This window comes from Lissotriton helveticus (genome assembly GCF_964261635.1).
Source record: "Lissotriton helveticus chromosome 1_1 unlocalized genomic scaffold, aLisHel1.1 SUPER_1_unloc_11, whole genome shotgun sequence".
Lineage (NCBI taxonomy): Eukaryota > Metazoa > Chordata > Amphibia > Caudata > Salamandridae > Lissotriton > Lissotriton helveticus.
The window spans coordinates 2081824-2109676 of record NW_027611650.1 but is presented as its reverse complement, the minus strand read 5'-3'; the positions used below and the strand labels follow the sequence as shown (position 1 = coordinate 2109676).

The window sequence follows — 27853 nt, the reverse complement described above, 5'->3', positions numbered from 1 at the left end:
CATCGAGAGGTATTGTTGCTCATTTCTACTTGTACCTGCACTTTATAAAATGCTCGCTTAGATGTTGGCCGTCCATTGGCCCATATCTGAGAGTTTAATTTCCACCCGGCTGTCAACAAAACGGAAACTATTTGGACAATCCTTGTTTTTTTAACACACTAGGTAACGTCTGCGCAGCAGGCTTGTGCTCTTCTTTTATTTCTGATGTTTATAAGACAGCTGTCAGGCTTGCTAGGGGTTTACTTGTTCTGAGTAGGCAACAAGCAGACGGAGACGCCGGTGTCTGCACCTATGTACGTGCTTGTTAGCTGGTACGCTTTGTAAGATCTAATGACCGCTCTATCTAATTGATTGGTTTTAAAAGTGATATACGTCATCTATTTGCACAAGCATTTTACGTCAGATCATGGATTATGCGCAAAGTGTAGTATTTGTTTGAACTGTGCTTAAGTCGTTTTAAATCGACAAGAATTGTGATTGTTTTATTATCTGCTGTAAATAATGCTGACAATAAACCTTTGCTATCAAGTACCACACCTGCAGGAATGCTCAGTGGGTTGTGCGAAGCTAGATTTAACATGGTCGTTTGTGGAAGTGTGTCCCTCCAGAAATCAGAGTAGATCATACAGTGGGGGTCAAGAAAGGTTTATCAGCACGGCACAAGTCGGGGGTAGCCACAGTTTGAAGGGGTCCCCCACTATTATCTAGAAACTTGACTCAGTTCCATCTAGCTCCTTAGCCTGCGACTGTTTGTTTGTGTGAGTGGCGCAAGAGAGGAACAGAGAACTTGACAAAATTAGCCCTTCTTTGCTTAATACACAGTAAATGTGAACCACTTTGGGGCTTAGGGGCTGGATAAAGAATAACATCAGGAAACAAACGCAAATTAAAAGCACATTTTATTTATTTGCTGAAAATTGTTTAAAAATGTAATTTCAAAGTTCCACATATCTGTTTAAAAATATTTACACTTTCAGTCATTTCCGAGTTTAGTTACAAACAATGGCCCACATGCATCATTGTGTCTTTTTGCATTTCTTAATTTGCGAAAAATAAGGAATCGCAAATTAAGAAATGCAAAATGATATGCCTCAATATTTTCGGTATTCTTGTGGGATTCGGTAAAAATCGCAATTTTTACCGAATCCCAAAGAAATACCGATTTCTTAACTTAATTTTCGCAATTCCCATTGATTCCTATGGGCCAAAAGGCCCATAGGAGTCAATGGAAATTGCGAGTGGCACTTAGAAAATTTCATGGGTGCAGGGGGGGGTCCAAAGGACCCCCCCATGCACCCCTGAAATGTACTTTTCAGCATAAGTTACATACACACATGTCCTAAGGACATGTGTGTGTGTAACTTTACAGTTTAAAAAATGCATTTTTGTGCATTTTTAATCAATTTCGCAATTTACCACGAAGTTGAACTTCGTGGTAATTTGCACTTCCAATTTAAAAAAACGCATATTTTTCTATAATGATGCATAGCATTTAAGAAATCGCACAATTGCGATTTCTTAAATGCTAACGCAATTTTAGAAATCGTAAAAAAGATGCGACTTCTAAAATGGCATGATGCATCCCAACAAGCACTTTTGCATTCGCAAACGGCCGATTTTAAGGAATCGCACCGTTTGCGACTGCAAAAATGCTTGATGCATGTGGGCCTAAAAGTGGGAAAAACATATGATGTATAAAAACTGAAACCAAAAACTTATTTTTACATTATTTTATGTTTCTTGTTTTTTGTTTTTAAAACAGGCCGTCAACCTTTCACATAAAAATTATTATAAGGACCTGACATCACTTCTTGTGATGTCACTACATGTGACGTCACTGTAATTTGTATATGATAATGGGCTCCATACTATTTTCCTTACTTGTGCCCTGTTTATTGGCATGACATGGGTCTATAGGTATTAAAAATAAACATATAAATTCACAGGTGTTCAGCCCGTTTCTCTGGTGATGTCACTCATTGACATGTATTCGGCTGCTTCTTCTATTTTTAGGTGAGTACATATAACGTGCCGTTCCCCCTCCTTCCATTTCTCTCTATTTCTCGCCCCTTTCTTTGTCTCTCTCGCTCTCTTTATCTCTCACCCTCTCTATCTCCCACACAATCCTGTTAGCGTTAGCTTCATGAATGTCACTGCCACTTCTGGCATTCATACGACAAATCCTTTAGAACGTTTGAGGACAGGGGACAATCAAGTGTGGAAGATGAGTTGCTGGGAGTGCAACTGATTGTCCTGGCACATATATGCTTTTCATGTGGGATTTCGCTATTTCACCACATTCTTCAAACAGAGTCGGCTGCTTACAATGGCTCAATTCTGGTAAAAAGAAAGAGTTTGGCAAGTCACAAACTGAATAGGGAGAGCCATGTCGGAGAGGAGCCACGGGTCACACTTAGTTATAAGGCCCGAGGCACGAGCTGATCCAGCAACCGATAACAGTGTGTAAAAGATGCAGCAAACATTACTTAAAAACAAGGTATGTGCTCTTTTATATCTAAAAACAGGTTATTTCTTGAACACCTGTGCTTCGTTTTAGTTCATTACATATACTGCAGTGGCATTTGTTAATAGCAATACATACATTTTACCAATGAAGCTTCCATCTCCAGAGCCCTGACAACGTGTTCACTCTGGGTGTGTTTGGTTTATAGGTTTTATCACTAAGCCGACAAGTTAGCTGAAAATATCGTTGCTAGTCCCAGTATTGTTCAGTGTTGCTTTTAAAGGAAGTGTGATCAGGTGCAATTGAATGTTTTTCTTTGTATCTCTTCTTCACCAAATAAAAATCAACAATTTTTCTTTTCTTTTAGTCCACATTGTGCTAGCCTCCCACTGTGTATCCTGGTACATCATGCTGCTTTGCTATGTGTACGGAAGTGAACAATCACTGGAAACAAACACTTTTATAACTCTGCAAATACTGTTATCTGTTTTCCTTCTTTACTGCTAGTCCGGTCTTCTATCATCCGGCATTTCAATGTCCCACATAATTTGAATTTAATTTTTTTCCGTAATTCATTCCTCTCACAATAACTGCACTGTTCTGCTCTTGTCTTTGTCTCTAAGGGGTCAATATTATTTTTGATGTTCTTAAGTTCTTTCCAGAGTCTCTGTGTTCGCTGATGTGTTTGGAGGTTTGATAAGTTAGTAAAGCTTTTCCTACATTCACTGCCGTTGAATAGTTTTTCCCAAGTGTGTTTTTGCTGATGACTTTGAAGGTGTGATAACTGACTAAAGCACTTTGCACATTCACAGCACTTGAATGGTTTTTCTCCTGTGTGTGTTCGCTGATGAATCCTTAATGCTGAAGAGCCGCGAAAAGTACTGTCACATTCATTACAATGTTAGGGTTTTTCCAGTGTGTGTTCGCTGATGATTTTGTAACACTGATAATTGACTAAAGCTCTTTAGACATTAATTACACTTGAATGGTGTTTCTCCTGCATGAGTTAGCTGATGATACCTTAATGCTGAAGAGCTGCGAAAACTACTGTCACATTCACTACAATGATAGGGTTTTTCCCCTGTGTGTGTTCGCTGATGATACCTTAATGCTGTAGAGCTGCGAAAACTACTGTCACATTCACTACAATGATAGGGTTTTTCCCCTGTGTGTGTTCGCTAATGACTTTGTAGATGTGACAATCGGCTAAAGCTCTTTGCACATTCACTGCACTTTAATGTTTCTTTTCCTGTGTGTGTTCGCTGATGATACCTTAGTGCTGAAGAGCCATGAAAACTACTGTCACATTCACTACAATGATAGGGTTTCTCCCTTGTGTGTGTTCGCTGATGTGTTTGAAGGTTTGATAAGAGACTAAAACGCTTCCCACATTCACTGCAGTTGAAAGGTTTTTCCCCTGTGTGTTCGCTGATGTCTTTGTAGGTCTGATAATTGACTAAAGCTCTTGACACATTCATTGCACTTGAATGGTTTTTCTCCTGTGTGAGTTTGCTGGTGACGCCTTAATCCTGAAGAGCCGCAAAAACTACTGTCACATTCACTACAATGATAGGGTTTTTCCCCTGTGTGTGTTCGCTGATGTGTTTGGAGGTGGTATAAGTGATTAAAGCTCTTCCCACATTCACTGCACTTAAATGGCTTTTCCCCTGTGTGTGTTCGCTGATGTCTTTGTAGGTCTGATAATCGACTAAAGCTCCTCCCACATTCATTGCACTTGAATGGTTTTTCTCCTGTGTGAGTTCGCTCATGATACCTTAATGCTGAAGAGCTGCGATAACTACTGTCACATTCACTACAATGATAGGGTTTTTCTCCTGTGTGTGTTCGCTGATGACTTTTTAGGTCTGATAACCGACCAAAGCACTTTGCACATTCACTGCAATTGAATGGTTTTTCCCCTGTGTGTGTTCGCTGATGTCTTTGTAGCACTGATAATTGACTAAAGCTCTTGACACATTCATTGCACTTGAATGGTTTTTCTCCTGTGTGAGTTCGCTCATGATACCTTAATGCTGAAGAGCTGCGATAACTACTGTCACATTCACTACAATGATAGGGTTTTTCCCCCGTGTGTGTTCGCTGATGACTTTGTAGCACTGATAATTGACTAAAGCACTTTGCACATTCATTGCACTTGAATGGTTTTTCCCCTGTGTGTGTTCGCTGATGTCTTTGTAGTACTGATAATTGACTAAAGCTCTTGACACATTCATTGCACTTGAATGGTTTGTCTCCTGTGTGAGTTCGCTGGTGACGCCTTAATCCTGAAGAGCCGCAAAAACTACTGTCACATTCACTACAATGATAGGGATTTTCCCCTGTGTGTGTTCGCTGATGACTTTTTAGGTCTGATAACCGACCAAAGCACTTTGCACATTCACTGCAATTGAATGGTTTTTCCCCTGTGTGTGTTCGCTGATGTCTTTGTAGTACTGATAATTTATTAAAGCTCTTTAGACATTCACTGCACTTGAATGTTTTTTCTCCTGTGTGAGTTCGCTGATGATACCTTAATGCTGAAGAGCTGTGAAAACTACTGTCACATTCACTACAATGAAAGGGTTTTTCCCCTGTGTGTGTTCGCTGATGTCTTTGTAGCACTGATAATCGACTAAAGCTCTTGACACATTCATTGCACTTGAATGGTTTTTCCCCTGTGTGTGTTCGCTGATGTCTTTGTAGTACTGATAATTTATTAAAGCTCTTTAGACATTCACTGCACTTGAATGTTTTTTCTCCTGTGTGAGTTCGCTGATGATGCCTTAATGCTGAAGAGCTGTGAAAACTACTGTCACATTCACTACAATGAAAGGGTTTTTCCCCTGTGTGTGTTCGCTGATGTCTTTGTAGCACTGATCATTGACTAAAGCACTTTGCACATTCACTGCACTTGAATGGTTTTTCCCCTGTGTGTGTTCGCTGATGTGTTTGTAGATTTTCTAATCGATTACAGCTCTTCCCACATTCACTGCACTGGTATGGTTTTTCCTCCGAGTGTGTTCGCTGATGTCTTTGTAGGTGATGTAACTGACTAAAGCTCTTGCCACATTCACTGCATTTAAATGGCTTTTCTCCTGTGTGTGTTCGCAGATGAATTTGTAGGTGTGATGACTTACTGAAGCACTTTGCACATTCACTGCACTTGAATTTTTTTTCTCCTATGTGGTTAGACAGATGGCTTTGTAGGTGTGACGAGAAAGTAAAACACTTTGCATATTCACTGCACTTGAATGGTTTTTCCCTTGTGTGTGTTTGTTGATGTCTTCGTAGGTTTGATAATCGACTAAAGCTCTTCCCACATTCACTGCATTTGAATGGTTTTTCTCCTGTGTGTGTTTGATTATGTCTTTGAAGGTGTGATAACTGACTAAAGCACTTTACACATTCACTGCACTTGAATGGTTTTTGTCCTGTGTACGTGTGCTGATGAAGCTTGAGTAGTGATGACAAACTAAAGCTCTTGCTGTATGTGTATGATTCTTCTTTCTTGGTTAGTGTCTGTGGGTCGGGTATATAATGGTCTATATCCCTTGACTGTAGTTCCTGATGGGCCAACATGGCTGATAAAGCACTTGTGATTTCTCACACACTTTAAATGTGTGCAGTATTTTGCACGTTTGATTTCTGTTTTAACAATAAAATACAATAGCCACCAAATATTTGCCACACTCCTAATACGTAGAATGTGTCTTTGTAGGGGATTGTGCCTTTAGATTGGATTGTGGCTGTGGACGCTTGCAGGTAAAGATGTATCTTCCTTCTGGCTGGTGCAAATTGGGACAGTCTGTTGTATTGTAGATAGAAGAGCTCCTCTTTCCTTTACCCGTCAGTTGTCTGGCTCTGCTCTGTTGTGCTTTTCGCTTGTTACTGTGGTTTGGCCAGAAAGAGTTTACAATTCACCTAGAGCACGGAATGATGGCTTGTCTTCATTTTAGAAAATAGAGCACTGCGGTAATCACATCATACCGATACATTGATCAAAGTTAGTATTTGACACTTGTTTATTCAGGAGGTGGTTTGTTATTGTTGTTGCCTTAATTTTCCTAAGGTCATTTCTTCGTCTTGTGGCGTGGAGGTGCACAGCTCAGACTCTTACAATCACTGAACTGCCCTTGATGCTTCATCCGGGATCTGTCAGTTTGTGTGCAGGTTCCTCTGTCGCCGACTGCGCTGATGTTTTCCTGAATACTGTAGCTCAATATTTCTGCTATTATTGAAGATTTACAGCATTCGCGTTATTATTGATGGTCAATTCATACATTCAAGGCTTGTTATCTGTAGGATGTAAAGATATTTAAAATTACTAAATTGAAACAAAATAGAATGAGAAATCACAATATTTATCTGGTTGTAAAAGACATTTCAGGGGAGATTTACCAAATCTCCACGCAATGTGGCGCAGGCCTCCCCCTGCGAGGCTGCACTGCATGACAGGGAGGGAGCAGGAGAGCACCATATTTTCAAAATTATGGCTCTCTCCTTCCCTTTCCCTTGCGCCGGCACTGATTACAGCAGCCCTGCGCCATGCACACACCTTAGCACCAGAGCGCTAGCGTGTGTGTGTGAGCCCAGCATAGGTCTTCTACAGGAAGGACACCCTTCCTGTACAAAATACTATGCCTAGACATGAGGGAAACCTTTTCCAACCTTGTATGCATGTTGCACAGTGCAGCACGCATGCAAATTCAGAAAAGGAAGGAGAAATTAAAGCATTTCTCCTTCCAAGCGCCTAGTTTAAAAGGGCGCAGTTTTCTCACGCTAAACCCAATCTACTGTATTTGGTAAATTGAGTTTAGCGTGAGAAACAATGGGGCAGATTTATGTCAGACTTGCGCCACGTTTACGCTGCCGTTGCGTCACGCAACGGCACGGAAACGTGGCGCATCCCTGCAACCTATTCACAAAGTGACGAATCTAGGCAGATGCGTCACGTTGTAAAGCCCTGCGCCACATGAAACCTGCGTCAGGTTTCATGTGGGCGTTCTGTCGCAGGTTGGGCGTTCCCTCGTAGGAAAGCCCCATAAAACTGACGTAGTGAAATCTATAAGATTTCACTGAGTCAGTTTTACGACGCTGCTGGGTCAAATCCTTACGCCTGCTTGAAGCAGGCGTAAGGAGTGACGCACCACGTTATGTATGGGTGGCCTCTGTACATTGCAGGAGTTGCGTCGCACTTGCGACGCTACTCCAGCAATGCGCCTCCCGTACACCACAAGATGCGTCACGCATCTGCCCTTCCTTGCACCATGGTGCGCCGCAATGTAAATGCGGCGCATCTGTGGTGCCGCAAGGAGGGAATTGCGTGACGCATCAGTTCTGGCGCATCCCTGCTGATTTGCAGAGATGCACCAGAACTCATAAATCTGCCCCAATGGGTGGTTGCACGGGAACGCCCATGCCCCACCATTGGCAGGCCCCAAGGTGCAAGGTAACGCGAAGCAGTGCAGTGCGATGCTTCACATTACTTTTACGTTATTTGCTGGAAAGAAAATTAGGAAAAAAAGATTTTGCACTCTTTTGTGCCACTTTTGTGACGCAAACACGACGCAAAATCTTAGTAAATCGCCCCTTCTTCTTTACTGCCTTTGAACTTAGTAGGGAATATTTCATAATACACAAATATTTAACTAAAAGTTCTGGTGATCAGGTGACATCTTATTAATGTCTGAAAACTAGGTGATTTAACAGTGTTCGCTGAGTAACTTAGCAAAGTAAGGGTGCTAGGAGCTCCCAAGTGCTTAAGGTTTTGCTTAAGATAGATGCATACGGTCAAGATTTCATTCAAACAACAATAGAGTTTAGAAAAAGAGATGGACCAGGCGGGGCTGCAAAATTTCCAGTAACTCTTTACGAAGTATACAACGAAAGTAACTCCATTCACACACTTCTCATTTCTTTCCTATTCACTTAAGATTATCTCAAATACCAACTCCTGTCTTTACCTTGCTGTTCATAGGTCACCTTTGACACTTTCAACAGCTCCCTTTGTTCAAGCCTTTTTGGTTTCGTCTAACCTGGAAGAGTGGAACATTATTGTGGTTTGTCGGGGTTTCCTATCGCCATAACATCTGTCCATCTCCCTGAAACTAGTGCAGCTTACAGCACCCGGTTCTGGCCCGGAAAGTCTGGATTTTCTGAGCTCCGTAGAACATTAAGACAGTTCTTCCGCATCTAACACATACTACAAGACTCCAAGAGTCCACGCTACAAGTGCTGCTGCAAGGTTTAATTAACCCACTGTCTCTGAACATCCCCTGGCAAATGCCAACTAGAGAATAAACATCCTGCCTGCACCAGCAGAGGCATAAAGCTTTTCAAGCTCCTCGAGGTACATGGACTTTCTCTATCTGTCGTAACTGAAGATGTTAATCCTTGGCAACATCTATCGCCTTTGGACAAGGTCCTCCATTTTACTATCAGAATGTAACTCATCCTGCGCAGACACAAACCCTCAAGTCCGTATTGCATGAAGCTGGGTGGTTCTCACGCAAAAGAGGGCCCTCCACAAATTGCTGACATTTTCTTACACCCCCTGGACAGCCGTGGCAACACACAGACTAACTACACCCCCTCAGGGATCACCCGTCCATCTGCCAGGATGAAGGCTCACATCTTTCAACCTTCTCTGTTACCGTCTTTGGAACGGCCCGTCTCTGAGATTCATGGAAGCGCCACACTCAGTGAGCTCAGAGTTGGCTTGCAAAACCATCTCATGAGAGTGCAAGAAAAGAACATTAAGTGACACGCACTGCACAGAAGTGTAAATATATCTACCATTATTGTTCCATGTACCATTGTCCTAATGCTGATGTTTTGACATGAATTTTTTGCCGTCTATCACAGCAGCTTCTTCGTTTAAAATCTTACGCAATAGTTTGTTTTCCATCATACCTACTTACCTATGTACTGTTTCTGACCCTACAGCATCTCTGGCAGACATGTTGTGCTGTCAATTGCCACATAAATAGGAAGTAGATTGTTACTGCAGGAAGTGTCCTTGCAGTCAGATGCACTTGATTGGGATAAAAAGTAACATGTTTGTTAGAAAAGCAGCAACTATTGGAATAATAACATACCAAAAGCCGCACATACAGTGCAATAACACAGACCAGGTACTAGAAAAAAGTGATGCAAACAATGCAATAACACAGGCCAGGCATTGCAAGAATATGACACAATCAGTGCAATAACACAGGCCAGGTACTAGGAAAACGGGACTCAAACAATGCAATATCACAGGCCAGGCATTAGGAGAATCCGACGCAAACAATGTAATAATACAGGCCAGGCACAAGGAGAATCCGACGCAAACAATGCAATAACACAGGCCAGGCACAAGGAGAATCTGATGCAAACAATATAATAACACAGGCTGGGCACTAGGAGATTCTGATGCAAACAATGCAATAACACAAGCCAGGCACTAGGTGAATCCGAGGCAAACAATGCAATAACACAGGCCAGGCTCGAGGAGAATCTGATGCAAACAATGCAATATCACAGGCCAGGCATTAGGAGAATCCGAGGCAAACAATGTAATAACACAAGCCAGGCACTAGGTGAATCCGAGGCAACCAATGCAATAACACAGGCCAGGCTCGAGGAGAATCTGATGCAAACAATGCAATAGCACAGGCCAGGCACTAGGAGAATCTGATGCAAACAATGCAATAACACAGGCCAGGCACTAGGGGAGCAAGCTATCTTATCACCAGCAAGGGACACCACAAGCTCTGCGCAGCACCCTGGTAGGTAGCAAAGGAGTCCCAGGGTCCACGTCGGAAACGCCGCTAGCGCCATCAGCCTATCCAGGCGCTCAACCTCAGTGTGAAGACTGCTTGCCCCAGCATCCCTTGATGTCACGGCGCTTATAGCGCTGCCTCTCCCCCCGCAGCGCGGGACGCGTGCGGGCGAAGCCTGGGCCAAGGGCTGTCCCGTCCTTGCCCTCATTGCCAGGAAGAGGCAGGGCAGGGCTACCCCCCTTTCCACTGGCATTAGGCATCTTGCCTACTCAGATTCGCTGGACATTCAAGAACTGTCGTGGACTAGTCAAGGTACTGTTAACGCGGTTATCTCCCAGCATTGCCCAAACTACTCTCTTTGATTCTAAATAATTGCGCTCTCTCTCCTGAGGGGTTTGTGGGGCTGGTATAAGGGTGGCCTGAGGGTTCTCATTGTCCACGGGGCCAAGAGGCCTGTTCATTGCTGATTGTGTAGACAAGTTGCTTTAGACTTAACTTGCACTATAGAGGTAGCATGGGGAAAGGGAAAACTATGGAGGGCAGTGGGGGAGGGGCGGGAGGGATAGTAAAGGGAAAAAGGCTAGGAAGGTACAGAAACATGCAGGGAGTAATTGTGTACTGGATAGGATAGACACCCGCATTAGCGAGTGCGAGGACATATTAGTGACAGATACAACCACCCATGTAGCAAATACTAAATCCCCACAAAGCTCTACCCAACCAGCTAGTTTAAACAACCCTACTACGACCCGCCAATTAGCTATTCCAGCTATGTTTCATAACCCCCTAAAACAAGCGTTGTCATAGCCAATGGGTCTCGCCTTTGGGACCTTATGTGTTTAGCCAGAACTTTTGGCTATGTTGTACAGCGTTGTGGCTGCTGTGAATTTTGTTGAAAAGTTATAATAAAAAGTGTTAAGCATTTTTGTTACGTTTATACAAACGAAGACAACATTATATACAACTGAAAAACCTGATAAAAAAAGATTTTAACATAAAAAATGTCTTCTACTTTTTTTGTACTTGCACTGCTGGCAACTTTTTCCTGCCTGTTCTCATGCTTGTTTGTTATAATTTTTTTTGTTATGGGAAAGCGGGACATAAATAACAGGGGAGTGTAGGTTGGAAAACAGTAATTTAATTAGAACACGAGCAGCAGACGGACACTAGGGTACAATCAACAGATGCCAGATTCCAAGGGCAGACTGACGGAATGATTAGGTGATGCGCTGATACAAAATGGTGGTGGTGAATGATGATTAGTGCTCAGGTGGTGACAATATATGGTGTGGATTGGAGGTACGTTGTGGATTGTGGAGTTGAAACATGTTGTTTGGTGTGTAATTAAGCAGTGTGTTTTGGAAATGTGGAGTTGAAATGTGTGGCCTGGAACTGTGGTGTTGAGTGAAATTATGCTTAGGAAAATTGTGTCATGGTGTGGAGTGCATTTATGTTGATTGGAGGTATGTGGTATAGAGTGCATTTATGTGGAGTGTATTTATGATGCATTGAGTACAGTGCAATTATATGGCGTGTAATTATCTGCTATTGAGTGGTATTATATGGAGTGTATTTATGTTGCATTGAGTAGAGTGTTATTATGTCGTGTAAGTATGTGGCACTGAGTGGTATTATATGGAGTGTATTTATGTTGCATTGAGTAGAGTGTTAATATGTGGCGTGTAATTATGTGGCACGGAGTGGTAATATGTGGAGTGTATTTATGTTGCATTGAGTAGAGTGCAATTATGTGGCTTGTAATTATGTGGTACTGAGTGGTATGTGGAGTGTATTTATGTTGCATTGAGTAGTGTAATTATGGGCCTGTAATTATGTGGCACTGAGTGGTATTATGGGGAGTGTATGTTGTATTCAGTGGAGTGTAATTTTGTGGCATTAATTGGAGTGTATGTTGCATTGAGTGCAGTGTAATTATGTAGCATATAATTATGTGGAACTGAGTGGTATTGTTTGGAGTGCATGTTGCATTCACTAGTGTAATTATGTGGTGTGTAATTATGTGGCACTGAGTGGTATTATTTGAAGCATATGTTGCATTGAGTGCAATTTAATTTTGTAGCATATAAGTATGTGGCACTGTGTGGTATTATGTGGAGTGTATTAATGTTGCATTGAGTAGAGTGTAATTATGTGGCTTGTAATTATGTGGCACTGAGTGGTATTATGGGGAGTGTATGTTTTATTCAGTAGAGTGTAATTATGTGGCGTGTAATTATGTGGCACCGAGTGGTATTATTTGGAGTGTATGTTGCATTGAGTGCAGTGTAATTATGTAGCAAATACTTATGTGACACTGAGTGGTATTGTGTGAAGTGTATGTTGCATTCAGTAAAGTGTAATTAGGTGGTGTATTTTTTAGAGCCGCCATCCCTATTAAGTTTGTCAAGGAACAATCTAAAAATCCTATGCATATCACATCTGAGGGAACTTCGCATATCTCAGGAAATCACTAAGATCTCTAATATCCAGATCTTAAGTGTTCAATCTTCCTTAGGCGTCCAACTCTACCTGAAATATTATTTGATCGCTCACGAAAAATATCTCCCGACCCGGTTTCGCTTTAATAAATTTTTTCGTATTGTTTCTTTTCCGAAAAAACAAGACTGGTCAAAATCCATCACCAAGTGCCCGTGTGACGATACTTCGGAACAATCCACAATCCATGTTACCCTTTTTTGCAGATTTTATGGTTTACCTCGAAAGCGTTGGATTATTCCCCTATTGTTATCAATGGGTTTGAGATCTTGTCGTCCTGCTTTTCATGCTTTGCAACTTTTAGATTCTGAATTTGTTGCTAAACGTGTAGCTGGTTTTCTTAAATCTTGTATAATATATCAGTGTAACTATGATTAACTTGACTTTTAAATGCACTTGCACTTTATTAACATTCTGTCTAATAACTTGCCACCCCGCTCTTTACGCTTTGCAACTTTTAGATTTTGAATCAATTGTTAAATGTGTAGCTGGTTTTCTTAAAACTTGTACAAAATATCAGTGTGATTATGATTAACTTGACTTTTAAATGCACATGCACTTTATTAACATTCTGTCTAATAACTCTGTCTGTTTTTAACTTAAAAATGTATCTTGTTTATGTAAATTCTGTCTTTTGGTATAACTCGTTTTGCCGTCCCACTTTTATATACTGTTCATTGCAATGTAAATTTTATGGTTCCTAAAAAATTTGGAAACCGAATAAAAGATATTTGACTCACTGACTGAGGTGGCATGTAATTATGTGGCACTGAGTGGTATTTCGAGTGTATGTTGCATTGAGTGCAGTGTAATTATGTATCAAATAATTATGTGGCACTGTGTGGTATTATGTGGAGTGTATGTATTTTGCATTGAGTGGAGTGTAAGTATGTGGTGTGTAATTATATGGCACTGAGTGGTATTATGTGGTGTGTAATTATGTGGCAGTGAGTGGTATTATGGGGAGTGTATGTTGTATTCAGTAGAGTAAATATGTGGCGTGTAATTATGTGGCATTGAGCGGTAATATTTGGAGTGTATGTTTCATTAAGTGCAGTGTAATTATGTAGCATATAATTATGTGGCACTGAGTGGTATTGTGTGGAGTGTATGTTGCATTCAGTAGAGTATAATTATGTGGCACCGAGTGGTATTATTTGGAGTGTGTGTTACATTGAGTACAGTCTAATTATGTAGCAAATTGTTATGTGGCACTGAGTGGTATTGTGTGGGGTGTATGTTGCATTTAGTAGAGTGTAATTATGTGGTGTGTAATTAGGTTGCACTGAGTGGTATTATTTGGAGTGTATGTTGCATTTAGTAGAGTGTAATTATGTGGTGTGGAATTATGTGGCACTGAGTGGTATTTGGAATGTATGCTGCATTGAGTGGAGTGTAATTATGTAGCATATATTAATGTGGCACTGAGTGGTATTATGTGGAGTGTATTTATGTTGCATTGAGTGGAGTGTAAGTATGTTGTGTGTAATTAAGTGTCACTGAGTGGTATTATTTGGAGTGTATGTTGCATTGAGTGAAGTGTTATTATGTAGCATATACATATGTGGCACTGAGTGGTATTGTGTGGAGTGTATGTTGCATTCAGTAGAGTGTGATTATGTGGTGTGTAATTATGTGGTACAAAAGGGGGTGGTAATGGACGGAGCATCTGAATCAATCAAACTCTCACACCCAGTCAAAAGATCTGGGTTTAATCCATCACCGTTCTTTAGCCCACTCTGCCACCCCAGTTCAGACATGGCTATATGCAAATCCGTCTGACCCTGTGCCTCATGGGAACAGTCCAACCCGAACTGCCAAGCCATGTCTTCCCTGTACCAACGCCAATCAGGGAGGTTCAGTGCTAAATATGTCAGACAATGAGTGCATTTCACTTGTGCGAGCAGTGTGCGCAGCCTCTCGTCGGGTGGATGGGGTGACCAATTCTCTGTGTTGTTGGGTTTATTTCATTTACTGAACTGACTGTGTTCTTACAGAATACTAACTCTGGTGTGTGACTCCTTCTGCGGCACAGTGACTGAATCGAATCATTTGACTCGATTTACAGTAAATTCAAACCAAATGCGTCTAATTAGTAAACGTGAGAACTAGAGAGAGAGGGGGGCTTAGTTCGAATAAAGGACAAGAGATAGGAAGAGATAATAGAACATTATAAGGAACACAGAAGAGCAGGTTTAAGGAACAGGGTGGAAGAAAGGGTGAAACCGGGGTAAGAAAGATCGCCCCTTGAGCATCAGTTTCAGGAGCAAACTCCCGCAAGTGGTGCGCGCGCTCGTGTGAAATCTGACACAAAACAGATGGCACACTGCGCACCGCAGCTCGTAACCGCAAGTCGTAGGCCTTTTCACACGCTTCCAGAGCGATTCCAAGAGGTTGTTTTCCTAGAGCAGTGCATGCGCACATGGTTTCAAAGGTCAAAGAACATCCACTGGGGCATGGTTGACAGGGTATCAGTGGATAGTTTAAAAACCAACAGCGTCAGACCCAAAACCGGGAGTGATCCAGTAAGATAACTCCTACATTTTTTCCCCTTTGCACATCACTGTTTGATACTTTAATTTAAGTAGGAAACAACATGAGATATCCCTGAACATAATGGTGCATATTACTCTGATGATCAAACAAGCTGTGAAGGCGTGCTTGAAGCAACTTTTTCTGTCACACTCTACTGACTTTGAAAATAGTGAATAAGAAACACCGTAAGTCAAACTCTAGGAAGAAAACAAAGGATGTGACTGGCACCAGAATTTTAGCTAAAAAGAGAAAGGAATGAAGCACATTGGCTGCCACCAGGGCCTGATCTCATTCCATGCTCTTGGCTTATGGGCAACATCAGAGGAAGAAGCTCCCAAAATACTTGATGGCCTAATGATGCCCGGACAATCACTTCCAAGTTTGTCAATCCAGCAAGCAGGACAGGAGGAAAGGGCAAGCAAAAATCACCCTCCACCAGCCAAAGTGATAAGGGCAAATTAGTAAAAGAATGATTGGCCACCAGAGGATGAACGCCGACACACTGTCCTGCCCCATTTCCATTGACAGAAGGCTATGGATAGCCTCTTCCACATCAGCACTTCAGACACTGTCCCGTTGTGTTTGTTTTCTTACGAGACTCTGGCTTGGGTTGCCCTTTTAGTGAATTACATTTCAAAAGGTTCAGCTATTTATTTAGTACGGAATAAAAAACCCACTAATAAAGTAAAAATCGGTATCAACCAAATACTCCCTTATAATGTATCCCTACACTTCAAATATACAATTTTAATGGATTTAAAGTACAGAAAAGTGAAAGTTGTAGATGTTTGAAGTGTGGCACTTTCCTTTTTAGGTCTCGCATTACCAGACATTGCTGGTGCGAGTCTATTGCGAGTGGTGCGCGTGCGCTGGTGTGAAAAATGACACAAAACAGATGGCACACTGCGCGCCGCCGCTCGTGACTGAAAGCCGTAGGCCTTTTCTCATGCACAAGGGCGAGAAAAGTCCACAGCAATTCCAAAAGGTCGTTTTCCTAGAGCAGCGCATGGGCTGCTCTAGGCTTGACCTAAAAAGGGTGCCCAGACATAGGCTGTGAGGGAAACCTAGATGCTGGAAGTGATAGACAATCCTCAAATAAGTCATCTGGGAGTGACCTACAGAAGACAGAGTCGGAAATCCTGTACACTAATAGGTTTCTACCACTGGTGGAGTTGCTGGAGGAGGACACCAAAACGGGGCCTAGGTGTCAACCCCCTCATCAAACACAGCATCCCGAGACATGTATCCTAGAACCAGATTGTAGATCTACCAATGTTCCCCAAGAAATACACCTCATTAATACTCTCAGACTAGAGGTCAAGGATATGAGAACCATAATTAAGGGTCTTACTTCCCTGGTAAATCAGATATTGAATACGGACCCTTCCCCACTGACTCTACATCTCATCAGGTCGTTTATCCAGAGCGAGAGATACCCACTGTAGGTAAAGCTCCCAAGTTGGCATCTATTTGCAAGCTAGCCCCCGCAGCCATGCCACGTATAGTGGTTCCAGCACCCTCCTATAGCCCCTAGTCATGCCCAATACATGCAAATTGCAGTAGTGTACCCCCAAAGTTGGCACACCCACTGGTCACTGGACTCACCGAACCACCCCCATCACAACGCTTTACACAAAACCATAACGCACGACTACCTGCGCAGTCTAATATCATTTTCCTCCCAAAATTTACATGATTAACGTACCCAAATATGACCCAAGCAAGGGCCATGAAAATAATGATTCCCTGACCAACAGGGTCATACACTGGATACGCCATGTTAGAGGCTGTCGCTCTGTAATTCACGAAGACATCTCGGCTTCCAGGTTTACCTCCCGAACCTAATCACTAGATTGTATCGAGCTTACACTGAATGAGATTGATGTTGCAGAAAATCTTCTTTCCCTGGAATATTGTACTTTCCCCCAGAAGGTTCCTTGATCCCATTCAGACGTTTCTTACAGAACAAGTACGTGCCACTAAACACTAGAAAATACACTTTCTAGGTTAAGAGGTTTTTTCTTTCTTGAGGCTAATGATTGACTGCTTTGTAATACCCAGAACAAACTAGATGGTCTTTTTGCTCCCCATATGATTATGGAATCCCCTCTCTTACCCTTAGCTGGTACTCAACTTCCTTGTCTTCATCCAGGAAGGGAGGCTACTGCCTCTCAGGATGCACCCTCCTAACCTGTAGGAGTATCGGGCCCAAATGATGTACTTATTGATGTTACAAACGGACAGAGGCTACGTTCAGCTGCTGCCCATGGGACATCCATGTTATCCTGGAATGTAACAGGATTGAAGATGAAGACCGTCTCCCCTGATTGGTTCGCTTTTATTGATCAGTTTAATGTCTGTTATTTTCAAGAAACCTGGGAAATAGACCCCCTATACTGCTTAGGTTACTTAAATGTCTATACCCCTGCAACATTTGGGGGTAAGGGTCGACCCTCAGGTGAATTGGTAATCTGGGTGCGCCAAGCTGGCGGTTTTAATATTGGGGCCTTGAAACACAGAGTAATGATATTGTTGCAATCAGGTTGAAGTGGGGCCAACAAGGGGCTGTGGACGTTTCTAATGTTTATGCCAGGGGCTCAAAGGGGAAGAAGTCTAAAGTTATAGCGGCTTTAGACAACTTATTAGATGTACCGTGGTTCAAACATTCTGATTGCGGGGGATTTTATTGTGACTTTTGAGCCCCTCACTCTTGAACATTATTGTAGGAAGGTGTCATCTGACTGCATGGTTGCCCCCACTTTTTTCCTGGTGTTTTGCTGGTTTTCGACTTAGTTTGACTGGGATCCTGCTATTCAGGACCCCAGCCTATCTGCCTTCTCCCTAAAAATGATTCCATGTACTATGGATATACTCCAGTTTGGTTACTGGGATACCCTTTTGAGTCCCTAGTACATGGTACACTAGGTACTAAGGGCATAGGTACCCCAGAGGCCTACCAGGGGCTGCAGCATGTATTATGCCACCCCTGGGAAGCCTTCCAAAATGACATGCACCCCTTACTGAGATATAGGTTACGTATATCTACTTTAAAATCACTACACATAGAGACCTATCAGTCACCCCTATGGCAGGCCTTATCAATCTTGAAGGCAGGGTGCTTGGTTTCATGTGAGAGGTTGCCCATGCATGAGCAGAGCCCCTCTGCAGCTTTCGGAACCATTCTCTGGGGCTGTTCTGAGATGCAGCCTGACCATATACTCTGCATTATATCCTCGCGGTAAATGCTAACTTTGGGATGGCTGCACGGAAACATGTTGTGTTTGGTGTCAAACACTTTGGAATCTTACTCCCCGCCAGTCCTGGCGGCGGGGGTAGAATTCCACCCTTCTCGAGGGAGAGACATTTACACACCGGTCTACCCGGTAACCAGTTTAAAGAGCTATGGCATCACAAAATGGATGCTGCAGCCACAGACACAAGTCTGGCCTACTGCTGCTGACTGAAACTCCGGCAGGGGTGGCCTGGACAATAGGTTTCCTGTCACAGGGAGACGTAACCACCTCCCAGACAGGCCTTGGTGGATTAGGGCTGGGTGGTTACACTCCAGGAGTGCTTTGAAGTCTGCACTGGGGGCACATTTGGTGTCCCTGTGCATAGTCCAGCTCAAACCAGTTGCAGGGGCTACCAGCCCCTGCTCTGGCACGAAACTGGACAAAGGAAATGGGTGTAGCCATCCCTCTTTCCAAACCCGCCCATAGGTAGGTCCCCAGAGTTAGTCCAACCCCTTTCTTAGGTATAAGTAAGGAACCCCTGGCAACAGGACTTTAGATATCCCTGGAGGAAACTCTGCAACTGAATCCTGGAACTTTGACGCTCTACTCAAGACTAGAGGACTAAAGAAATCTCCCTTGGGGTCAAGGAGTAACTCCCCTGCTTGGCAGGCACCAACAAAGCATTTGCCGGTCTGCATCTCCCAAGCTCCAGACGGACTCTGAAGTATCTGCAGCCCAGGAAGAGGATTTCCAGACTTCTCAGAGGCTGACCCGAGTCCCCAGCAAAGCTGAGACCCACAGCCCTCGTGAGTGACGTGGAACTAGAACTCCTGGACACCCTGCACATTTGCAAGTGCATTGACTTCTCGACACCTCTTGCTTTAGATGTGCCTTGACTCCTCACCAAGTGGTGAGTCCCTCGGACCTTGCTGGCCCACACCGAAGCATCTTTCTCTTTTCTGCGTGGGTTGCTGTTGCCAAGGCTTGTTGGGTCCAATCCAGGCACCGATACAGCAGCACTCTACATACTTGGTGGGTCAGCTCGACTCTAGCTCCTGGTTGTCGTCGACGCCTCCTTATCCTCGTGGCTGAAGAGTCAATCTTCACCTCCTTCACCTGAAATCACCCGACATCGGTGGGCATCTGCCTATCGTGTCCCTGGTCACTGGCAAGTGACCCAGACTCTGTCCCCTCTTCTTTCAGGTTCTTCTCATCTTCAATCCAGTCTTGGATCACTGCGGACACTTTCCACTTCGACAGCAGTAGCACTTTGCAGCAGATCGCCGTTGGAAACAGCGACGATTCCCAACACCAAAAGACACCTATGCACCCGGCTTCCCTGGGTGAGGTAACTCGAGTACTATATTGCTCCTGTGGGTGTTGGCTCTAGAACCCCTTAAGTCTAAAGGGGTTTGCTCAAAGTCCTCCTCTAAGTGTCCATTTTCTTTAAATTTCCAACAGCGACATTCCCCATTGAAGTTAACGGCGATCCGTGGCTGTGTTCAGACACTGCACGTGTCCCCTGTGGGTCCCCTGCGTCACTACCTTGGGTGGTTCCTGGTGGCCCCAGCACTTCTACAGGCTCTAGTCCTTGTGTCTATCAAAGTCGTGGTTCTTATACGACTTTATTGATATATGGTTTGGTACGCCCCTAGGGCTCAACATATATTGTGGTAATTTACTGTGTGCTATTAAGTTTTCTGTATGTACTTTTGCCTCTAGCCTCATAAAGGGACTAGAGAGATGTGTTTAGAATAAATACATATATTTTATATATATTCCTTGAGTGGTTCTCCTTTCATTTGGTCATTCACGAGATTATAGACTGGTAAAACAAGCTTCTTCACATTCCTCCAATACATAGCCTGAAGGCTGCTCCATAGTACCACAAGGATAGCTTTCAATAAAGGTTGCATGTAACTTATCATCAATAAGGGTCGTTTGGACTGGTGCAAGGTGCCCACTAGAATAGTGGACAGCATATGCCAGGCCAATTTCTCAAATATTAATTCAAGCCTTGCTAAAGCAGGCACGACAAAGTGCACAGCATTGGCGCCCTTCTTCTTTGTATTTGCAGCAGCGTGCCATGAGCCCTTCCACTTTAATAACGCCTGTCGCTTATTTGAAATGCAGCCCACACAGCACTCGTGGGACGCCGCTTGTTTGTATTTGCAGTGCCATGCAGGAATTCACTTTGGGAGCGGCTGCCGCCCCACACAGCATGCGTGTCCTGCAAGTGCTGTGTGGGGCGGCGGCTGTTCTTGCAGTGGGAGCGTGCAGGGCCCGCTGCAAATGCAAACAAGCGGGCACCATTGCCCAACTAATGGATAACTTATCCTACGCCTTTGTCAGGATCTTAAGTATTGCTACTGCTCTCCCTCGGTAACTCTGGCGGTTTCAAAAGCCGCCTGGGGCTTTTGGAACCGCCAGAGGTACCGACGGAGAGAGTGGTGCCTCCTATGTCCTGATCCGTGACCAGGTGATGCGAGGTCTTGTGCTCTCAAAAGATGGGAAATTGTTATTTACAGAGGAACTGTTATCCTTATTTACAGGTAAAGAGGTTGTATCAGTTCCAACTCTTTACACATGTTATATATTGTGTATTTATAACACTCACTTGCAGTAGCAATACTTAAGGTCCTGATGAAGGCATAGGACAAGTTATCCATTAATTGCTGAAACATGTTGATCCTTCACATCTAGACAGTTATTTGTTTAAGACTGTAGTTTTGCACTGTTTTTATGTCTTGATCTCTGAGAGGTGCGACTAAATAATGTTGCTTCCCATTGGTCAATTTTAACTCACATCACATACACACTACTGCACTGCATTCACGATTCCCACATAATCGAGTACTCGCATCTAGAGGTCCAAATACAGTCAGGTGCGTTCACCCAGTACTTCATTATCGGTGGACATGACCATACTGTATAGACGAACATAGCCCATGCCAATGCATGTTTTTGCCACATGTTTGTCTTTCCTGGGTCAGTCCTGTGTATCATTTTGAGTGTGCCATTAATGCAGTGAAATCATAACATGTTTGAGGGCAGTGTCCCACTTGTATCTGTGAACTACAACTATACTCCCTTCCTCATTTCCCCCTCACCATCAAAATAATTTTTGGCATGTCATCTTGTAGCGTTCTTTAGTGTCTTGTGACCGATCCGCTTCACATAGGCAGATCCAGTATGTCTGTGAGGGTGCTTGTGAACCAGGTGTCCCTCAATGCTTGTGGTTTTTCCTGCCTGTGACTGGAAGCATTTAGCCTGTTGAATTGTGGGATTTGCAGTCCAAACTCTGTAGTTTTTCCTTCTCATTCCCTGTGACTATTAGTTTTTCCCTCCAAATGTCTCCTTTGCTCTGTGCTAAAATGTGTATGTTAAGCAGTGCACCCCCAGTGACCATTTTGTGTTAACAAGTAAGTGAAACCAGCCCCCCCTTTCCCCCATGAGACAGCAGTAATCTGCTGTAAGATGTTTAAACTGTGTTTAATAGGGACTGTGCACTTCGTTTTTTGGCCAGGAGAGGGAGTACAGTTTTATACAAATAGTGTTGTTAGAGGACACGTTTGTTAGGGCCTTACCTGCAGAAGTCCAAAGTGTGGATTGAGCCTGTCTGTCTCCTAGGAGATTTCTGAATAGAGGAGCAGCTTCCAACTCCCTGGCCAGCAAACCTTGTCTGAGATTGCTGGGACCTTATATAGTCTGATATTGTTTGGTACATTGGACACTGATTGGTGGTTGTATCTGGTGTTTCTATTGGTTTAGGGTTAGTGTCCTTATTGGTTGGGTATTTGAGGGCTCTGATTGGTTTCTGGGTCTGTGATTCAATCAATGTAGGGTTGGGGCTAGGGTTAGGATTTCTATTGGAAGTAGGGACTAGGGCTTCCTGTGTTATTGTTTGTTGGGACTAGGGTGGGACTAGGGCTAGGGTTAGGCCTTTAATTGGAAGTAGCGATTAGGGCTTCTGGTGTGATTGGTTCCTGGACTAGGTGTGGGACTAAGAGTAGGGTTAGGCTTTCTATTGAAAATAGGAACTAGGTCTTCCTGTCCCATTTGTTGCTTGGACTAGGGTTGAGACTACTGGTAGGGCTAGGGCCTCTATTGGACGTAGAGATCAGGGTTTTCTAAACTGATTGGGTGCTTGGACTAGGGTCATGATTGGCTGTAAGGTCCTGGTTCCAATTGGTTCTAGAGTTTAGGGTTAGTGTTGTGATTAGATAGTGTTTGGGCTAGGGTTCCCAATGGCTGAAGGGGTCATCTGACTACTAGGGCTATAAACGGCCAAGGCTTAGGGCATCTCCGCTTGGGAGTCGGAGCTAAGGGTGAAGAGGACATGGGTGAGTGCCTGTTTAAACCTGTTAGAGACTGGCCGGGACCAGTGCCAGGAATGCTGGCCATTCATTAATACCCACCCTACGTATTTGTCACTCTGTATATATACATTTATTTTCACTATAGATATATGCCTATCTTTGTGTATTGCTTTGTATAAACATGTACAATACTTATGTTATAAAACAACAAAAAAGACAAACATCATCTTTGGTCTACATGTACTTGCTTCCATTCTGCATCTATGTACCTCCATGTACTTGGATCTATGTGTCTGTTACTTTTCTCCTTAAAAAGCATATCCAATGCACTACCCTATTTCTCAACGTGTACCTCTATCAATATCTTTAATCTGCATATACTTACCTCCTTTATGCGTCTATATACTTTCAATGTACTTATGTATCTATATATTTATCACTTTCTTCTAATTTAGCATATCCAATGCACTACCCTATTTCTCACCCAATACCTCTCTCAATATATCTTCTAGCCCAACTTTCTGACTCATTTCAAACTTCTTTCTACTACTCTTTCCAATTCACTACCCTATGTCTCACCCTATACATCTATCAATATATCCTCTACACCCACTCTCTTTTATCCCAAACCCCATACCACTACTATGTTTCACAAAATAATCCTCTCTCCTACTCTATCCCACCTTGTATCAACAGACATCTCTTTTACTATACCGATCCCCCAAAAGAAACCTTTCTAAACTCTCCCCTCTGACTCTTCCCCTCCAAAAACACTTTTTACTCATGCAAAAGCCTCCTCCTACTGCTATAACCTAAAAAAAAGAAATCCTTCACTCTTCTATCCCTCCACTATCCTTTTCAATCACAATAACAGACTAACATGTTCACTACTCTAATTCCATATTCCACCATATTAATTCACCACTAATCCTTTATGGGTTCCAGAGTAGCGTGCTACTCGCCATCAAAGCGTTTCAACACCTCATCAGGCTTACAAGCGCTATACAAATGCAAACCTTTTTTCCTTTTTACCTCTCCCCAACCCTTCTCAATCCAAATAACTGACTAACATATCCACCATTCAAATTACTTCATATTTCACTACACTAATTTTCAACACTAATCCTTTATGGGTTCCTGAGTAGCCTGCTACTCGCCAGAAAAGCGCTTTAACACCCCATCAGGGGTAACAGGCACTATATGAATGCCGCCCTTTCTTTCCCTTCTATCCCTCCGCTATCCTTCACACTCCAAATAACTGACTAATATCCACCACTCATATTACTTTCATGTTTCACCATACTAATTCACCACTAATCCTATATGGGTTTCAGGAATAGCATGCTACCCCCCAAAAAAAGCGCTTCAACACCCCCAGCAGGGGTTAGAAGCGCTATATAAATACAAACCTTCTTTCCTCTTCTATCCTTCTGCTATCCTTCCGAATCGAAATAACTGACTAACATATCCACCACTTAAAAGTTACTTGCATGTTTTACTATACTAATTCAACACTAATCCTCAATAGGTCCCGGAGTAGCTTGCTACTCGCCGAAAAAGCGCTTCGACGCCTCGTCAGGGGTAGTAAGTGCTATACAAATGCAATTACCATACAATAAAATACAATATTGTGATTTTATTGCAGATGCTGATGAGCAATGGGGGATCTTAAAGTTAGAACTGCCATCGATTAAAAAATGGTCTGACGTGGCAATCCAAATCAATGCCACTTATCTAGAGAAGGGACCACGGGCGGCGAATGTCAGATCCACATCCGATAGGCATGGAGCAAATACTTTCAACAATGGCAATTGTGCTAGTCGCATAGACTACTTATTAATCAATCTGCAACTGTATTGTATTGTATTAATTTTTGTATAGCGCGATTGCTGCCCAATGGGCGTCCAAGTGCAAACTGTGGCATCCCTTAAGGGATATGGTAGTAAGAGAGCGGCCAGAGAGTGACCACAACCCCCTGTGTGCAACTCTTGGTTTGTTACCACAACGGGAACACACACGATCAGAGAGTAATTTGCTCACAAGGATGTGGTTCCATCAAACGACATCATACGCCTAAAATGGGCAAATATACTCAAGCACCCCGAAGCTTTAGCTTCAATATCCCTAGACGTTGAAGGGGCGATTTCAGAGTTGGATGTATGCATGCTAAACTCAGCTGCTCCTGACCCGGTGATCGGTACCCATGTTAGCTTTTTTGCCAAGCTACGCACTTATTTCATTAGATGCCATAAGGCCAAGGGAGTCTATCCTAGGAAAGGCCCACAGTGGCTCAATATGGAATGTAAAGAGGTGCGTAGACAACTAGGAGCTGCAATTAAAGAGTGAAATCCCAGTGCTGTACGGCAACTAAGGTATAATTACCGAAGAGCACAAGTTAAGGCAAAAATATCCTGGGATGAGAATAGATGTCAGGAACTCAAATTAGAATGCGTAAACAAAAATCCCAAACAGTTTTGGAACATAGCTAAGTGGGACAGGGGTGGTCTGCCAACCCAGACGCAAAACCACGTTTCACAGGAGCATTGGGTCACTCACTTTAAGCCTCAATATGCACGTAGCTCAGGGGAAGGGACGGAAGAGAAGCCCCCGTGCCGGTACTACACAGGCACAGTTTTTGAAGATGCTGAAGTTAGTCTGGCCCTGGGGGCAGTAACAGAAGGTAAAGCACCGGGCCCAGATGGCATTCTGCCGGACATATTTCTGTATGAAAAATCTAAATGGTGCCACTACAACGCGATGGTGGCTAACGCATTTGCGCAGGGTGCCCCAGTTACTGATTCGTGGAAAGGGGCGGAGATTATCCCCATTTTTAAAAGGGGGGATAAATCCCTGCCAGGCAACTACGGGCTTATCAGCCTGAGAGACTCACTCTAAAAGATAATTCTGCATCTAGTTTTGAACAAACTGAAGGATTGGGTGGGAGAGAGAGATAGCTTATCTCCTCTACAGGCAGGCTTTATGGTGTGTACTAGTACCATTGATCAGGTATTTCGTTTTATTATGCTCTACTGGAAGACTGTGGTCTTGCACAAGGGTAGCCTTTATGTTGCCTTTGTGGATCTTAAATCGGCTGCATGCTGAGGTGCAACGGAGGGCAAGAACAAGAAGGTTGGGCTTGGATGTGTCCCAGAGTAATTACCAGTGGCAGAGATGAACTCAAACGTTCCACCCATCATTTTCCGTATTCATAAATATGCCAGGTGTGCCCAGATGTGGGTCCCGTGCTCGCTGCAATGCTGGAATCAAGCCGCACCCTACAGTCAGGACCCAGATGTGGGTCCCGTGCTCGCTGCACCGCTGGAATCAAGCCGCACCCTACAGTCAGGACCCAGATGTGGGTCCCGTGCTCGCTGCACCACTGGAATGAAGCCGCACCCTACAGTCAGGACCCAGATGTGGGTCCCGTGCTCGCTGCACCACTGGAATGAAGCCGCACCCTACAGTCAGGACCCAGATGTGGGTTCAGTGCTCGCTGCACCACTGGAATGAAGGCGCACCCTACAGTCAGGACCCAGATGTGGGTTCAGTCACAGTGCTCGCTGCACCACTGGAATGAAGCCGCACCCTACAGTCAGGACTCAGATGTGGGTTCAGTGCTCGCTGCACCGCTGGAATGAAGCCGCACCCTACAGTCAAGGCCCAGATAGGCGGAAACCGGTCTTGGGTTGGTTGAGTTCCGGTTCAGAAAAGATTTGCATTGGCTCTTCAGGCTGGACTGCTTCTATTGGAAGGAGTCTAAAGCTGATTTGCATATGGTGCTTCCTGTTTGAGGTGGCATTGTGGGCGTACAACCAATTGATCTCCCTCTTCTGCTTGGCTTGGGGAGGACCTGGACGTGAGCCAGAGTCTAGTGAGGATGAGGATGTGATAAGTGCCTGGTGAGGACCGGGGCGTGAGTCAGGGGCTTGTGAAGCTCAGGATATATGCCAGGGCATTGTGAGGACCAGAACCTGAGTTGGGCCTTGTGAGGACCAGGACATGAGCTGGGCCTTGTGAGGACCAGGACGTGAGCCGGGGGCCTTGTGAAGACCAGGACGTGAGCTGGGGCCTTGTGAAGACCAGGACGTGAGCCAGGGCCTTGTAAATGTAAATGTAAATGTAGTTGAGCTTATATAGCGCACAGCTACCCGCAGTGGGTTTCCCGGCGCTTGCTTAGGGAACCCTTCCTGGTATTCCCCTGTGAGATAGCAGGGTATCCACAAGGTGAAAGTCAGGCATCCCGCCGCGAGGGGCCGTTGTGGAGATTAAGCAAGCTATTGCCCAGAGTCGCAGAGTGTGAACCCGTGAGTCCAGGAGGCACCGGGGCGAGAATTATCGAGTCCGTGGAATTTTTAGCCCAAGACCCGCCGAGGCGGGGAATTGAACCCTGGTCCAGGACCGATCTCAGCTTCCGGGTCTGCTGCCTCTAACCCCTGAGCCACACTTCTCCACAGGACGTGAGCCAGGGCCTGGTGAGGACCAGGAAGTGAGCCTGGGTCTAGTGAGGACCAGGACGTGAGCCAGGGACTAGTGAGGACCAGGTCGTGAGCCAGGGCCTTGTGGGGACCAGGACGTGAGCCAGGGCCTGGTGAGGACCAGGATGTGAGCCAGGGCCTTGTGAGGACCAGAACGTGAGCCAGGGCCTTGTGGGACCAGAACCTGAGCTGGGCCTTGTGAGGACCAGGACATGAGCTGGGCCTTGTGAGGACCAGGACGTGAGCCGGGGGCCTTGTGAAGACCAGGACGTGAGCTGGGGCCTTGTGAGGACCAGGACGTGAGCCAGGGCCTTGTGGGGACCAGGACGTGAGCCAGGGCCTGGTGAGGACCAGGATGTGAGCCTGGGTCTAGTGAGGACCAGGACGTGAGCCAGGGCCTAGTGAGGACCAGGTCGTGAGTCAGGGTCTTGTGAGGACCAGGACGTGAATCTGGGCCTTGTGAGGACCAGGACGTGAGCCGGGTCCTGGTGGGGACCAGGATGTGAGCCAGGGCCTTGTCTGGACCTAGACGTTAGCTGGGGTCTTGTGAGGACCAGGACATGAGCCA

General features: G+C 44.3%; 1 protein-coding gene across 1 annotated transcript in view; it reads right to left on the bottom strand.

The window, feature by feature from the left end:
- Positions 1 to 3435: 3435 nt before the first annotated feature.
- LOC144805471 (uncharacterized) overlaps positions 3436 to 27853 on the bottom strand; it is a 141427-nt gene continuing 117009 nt past the window's right edge. The window contains 2 exon segments of the mRNA XM_078672018.1: positions 3436 to 3754; positions 3921 to 5600. Coding sequence (XP_078528144.1) covers positions 3436 to 3754; positions 3921 to 5600 — 1999 coding nt within the window.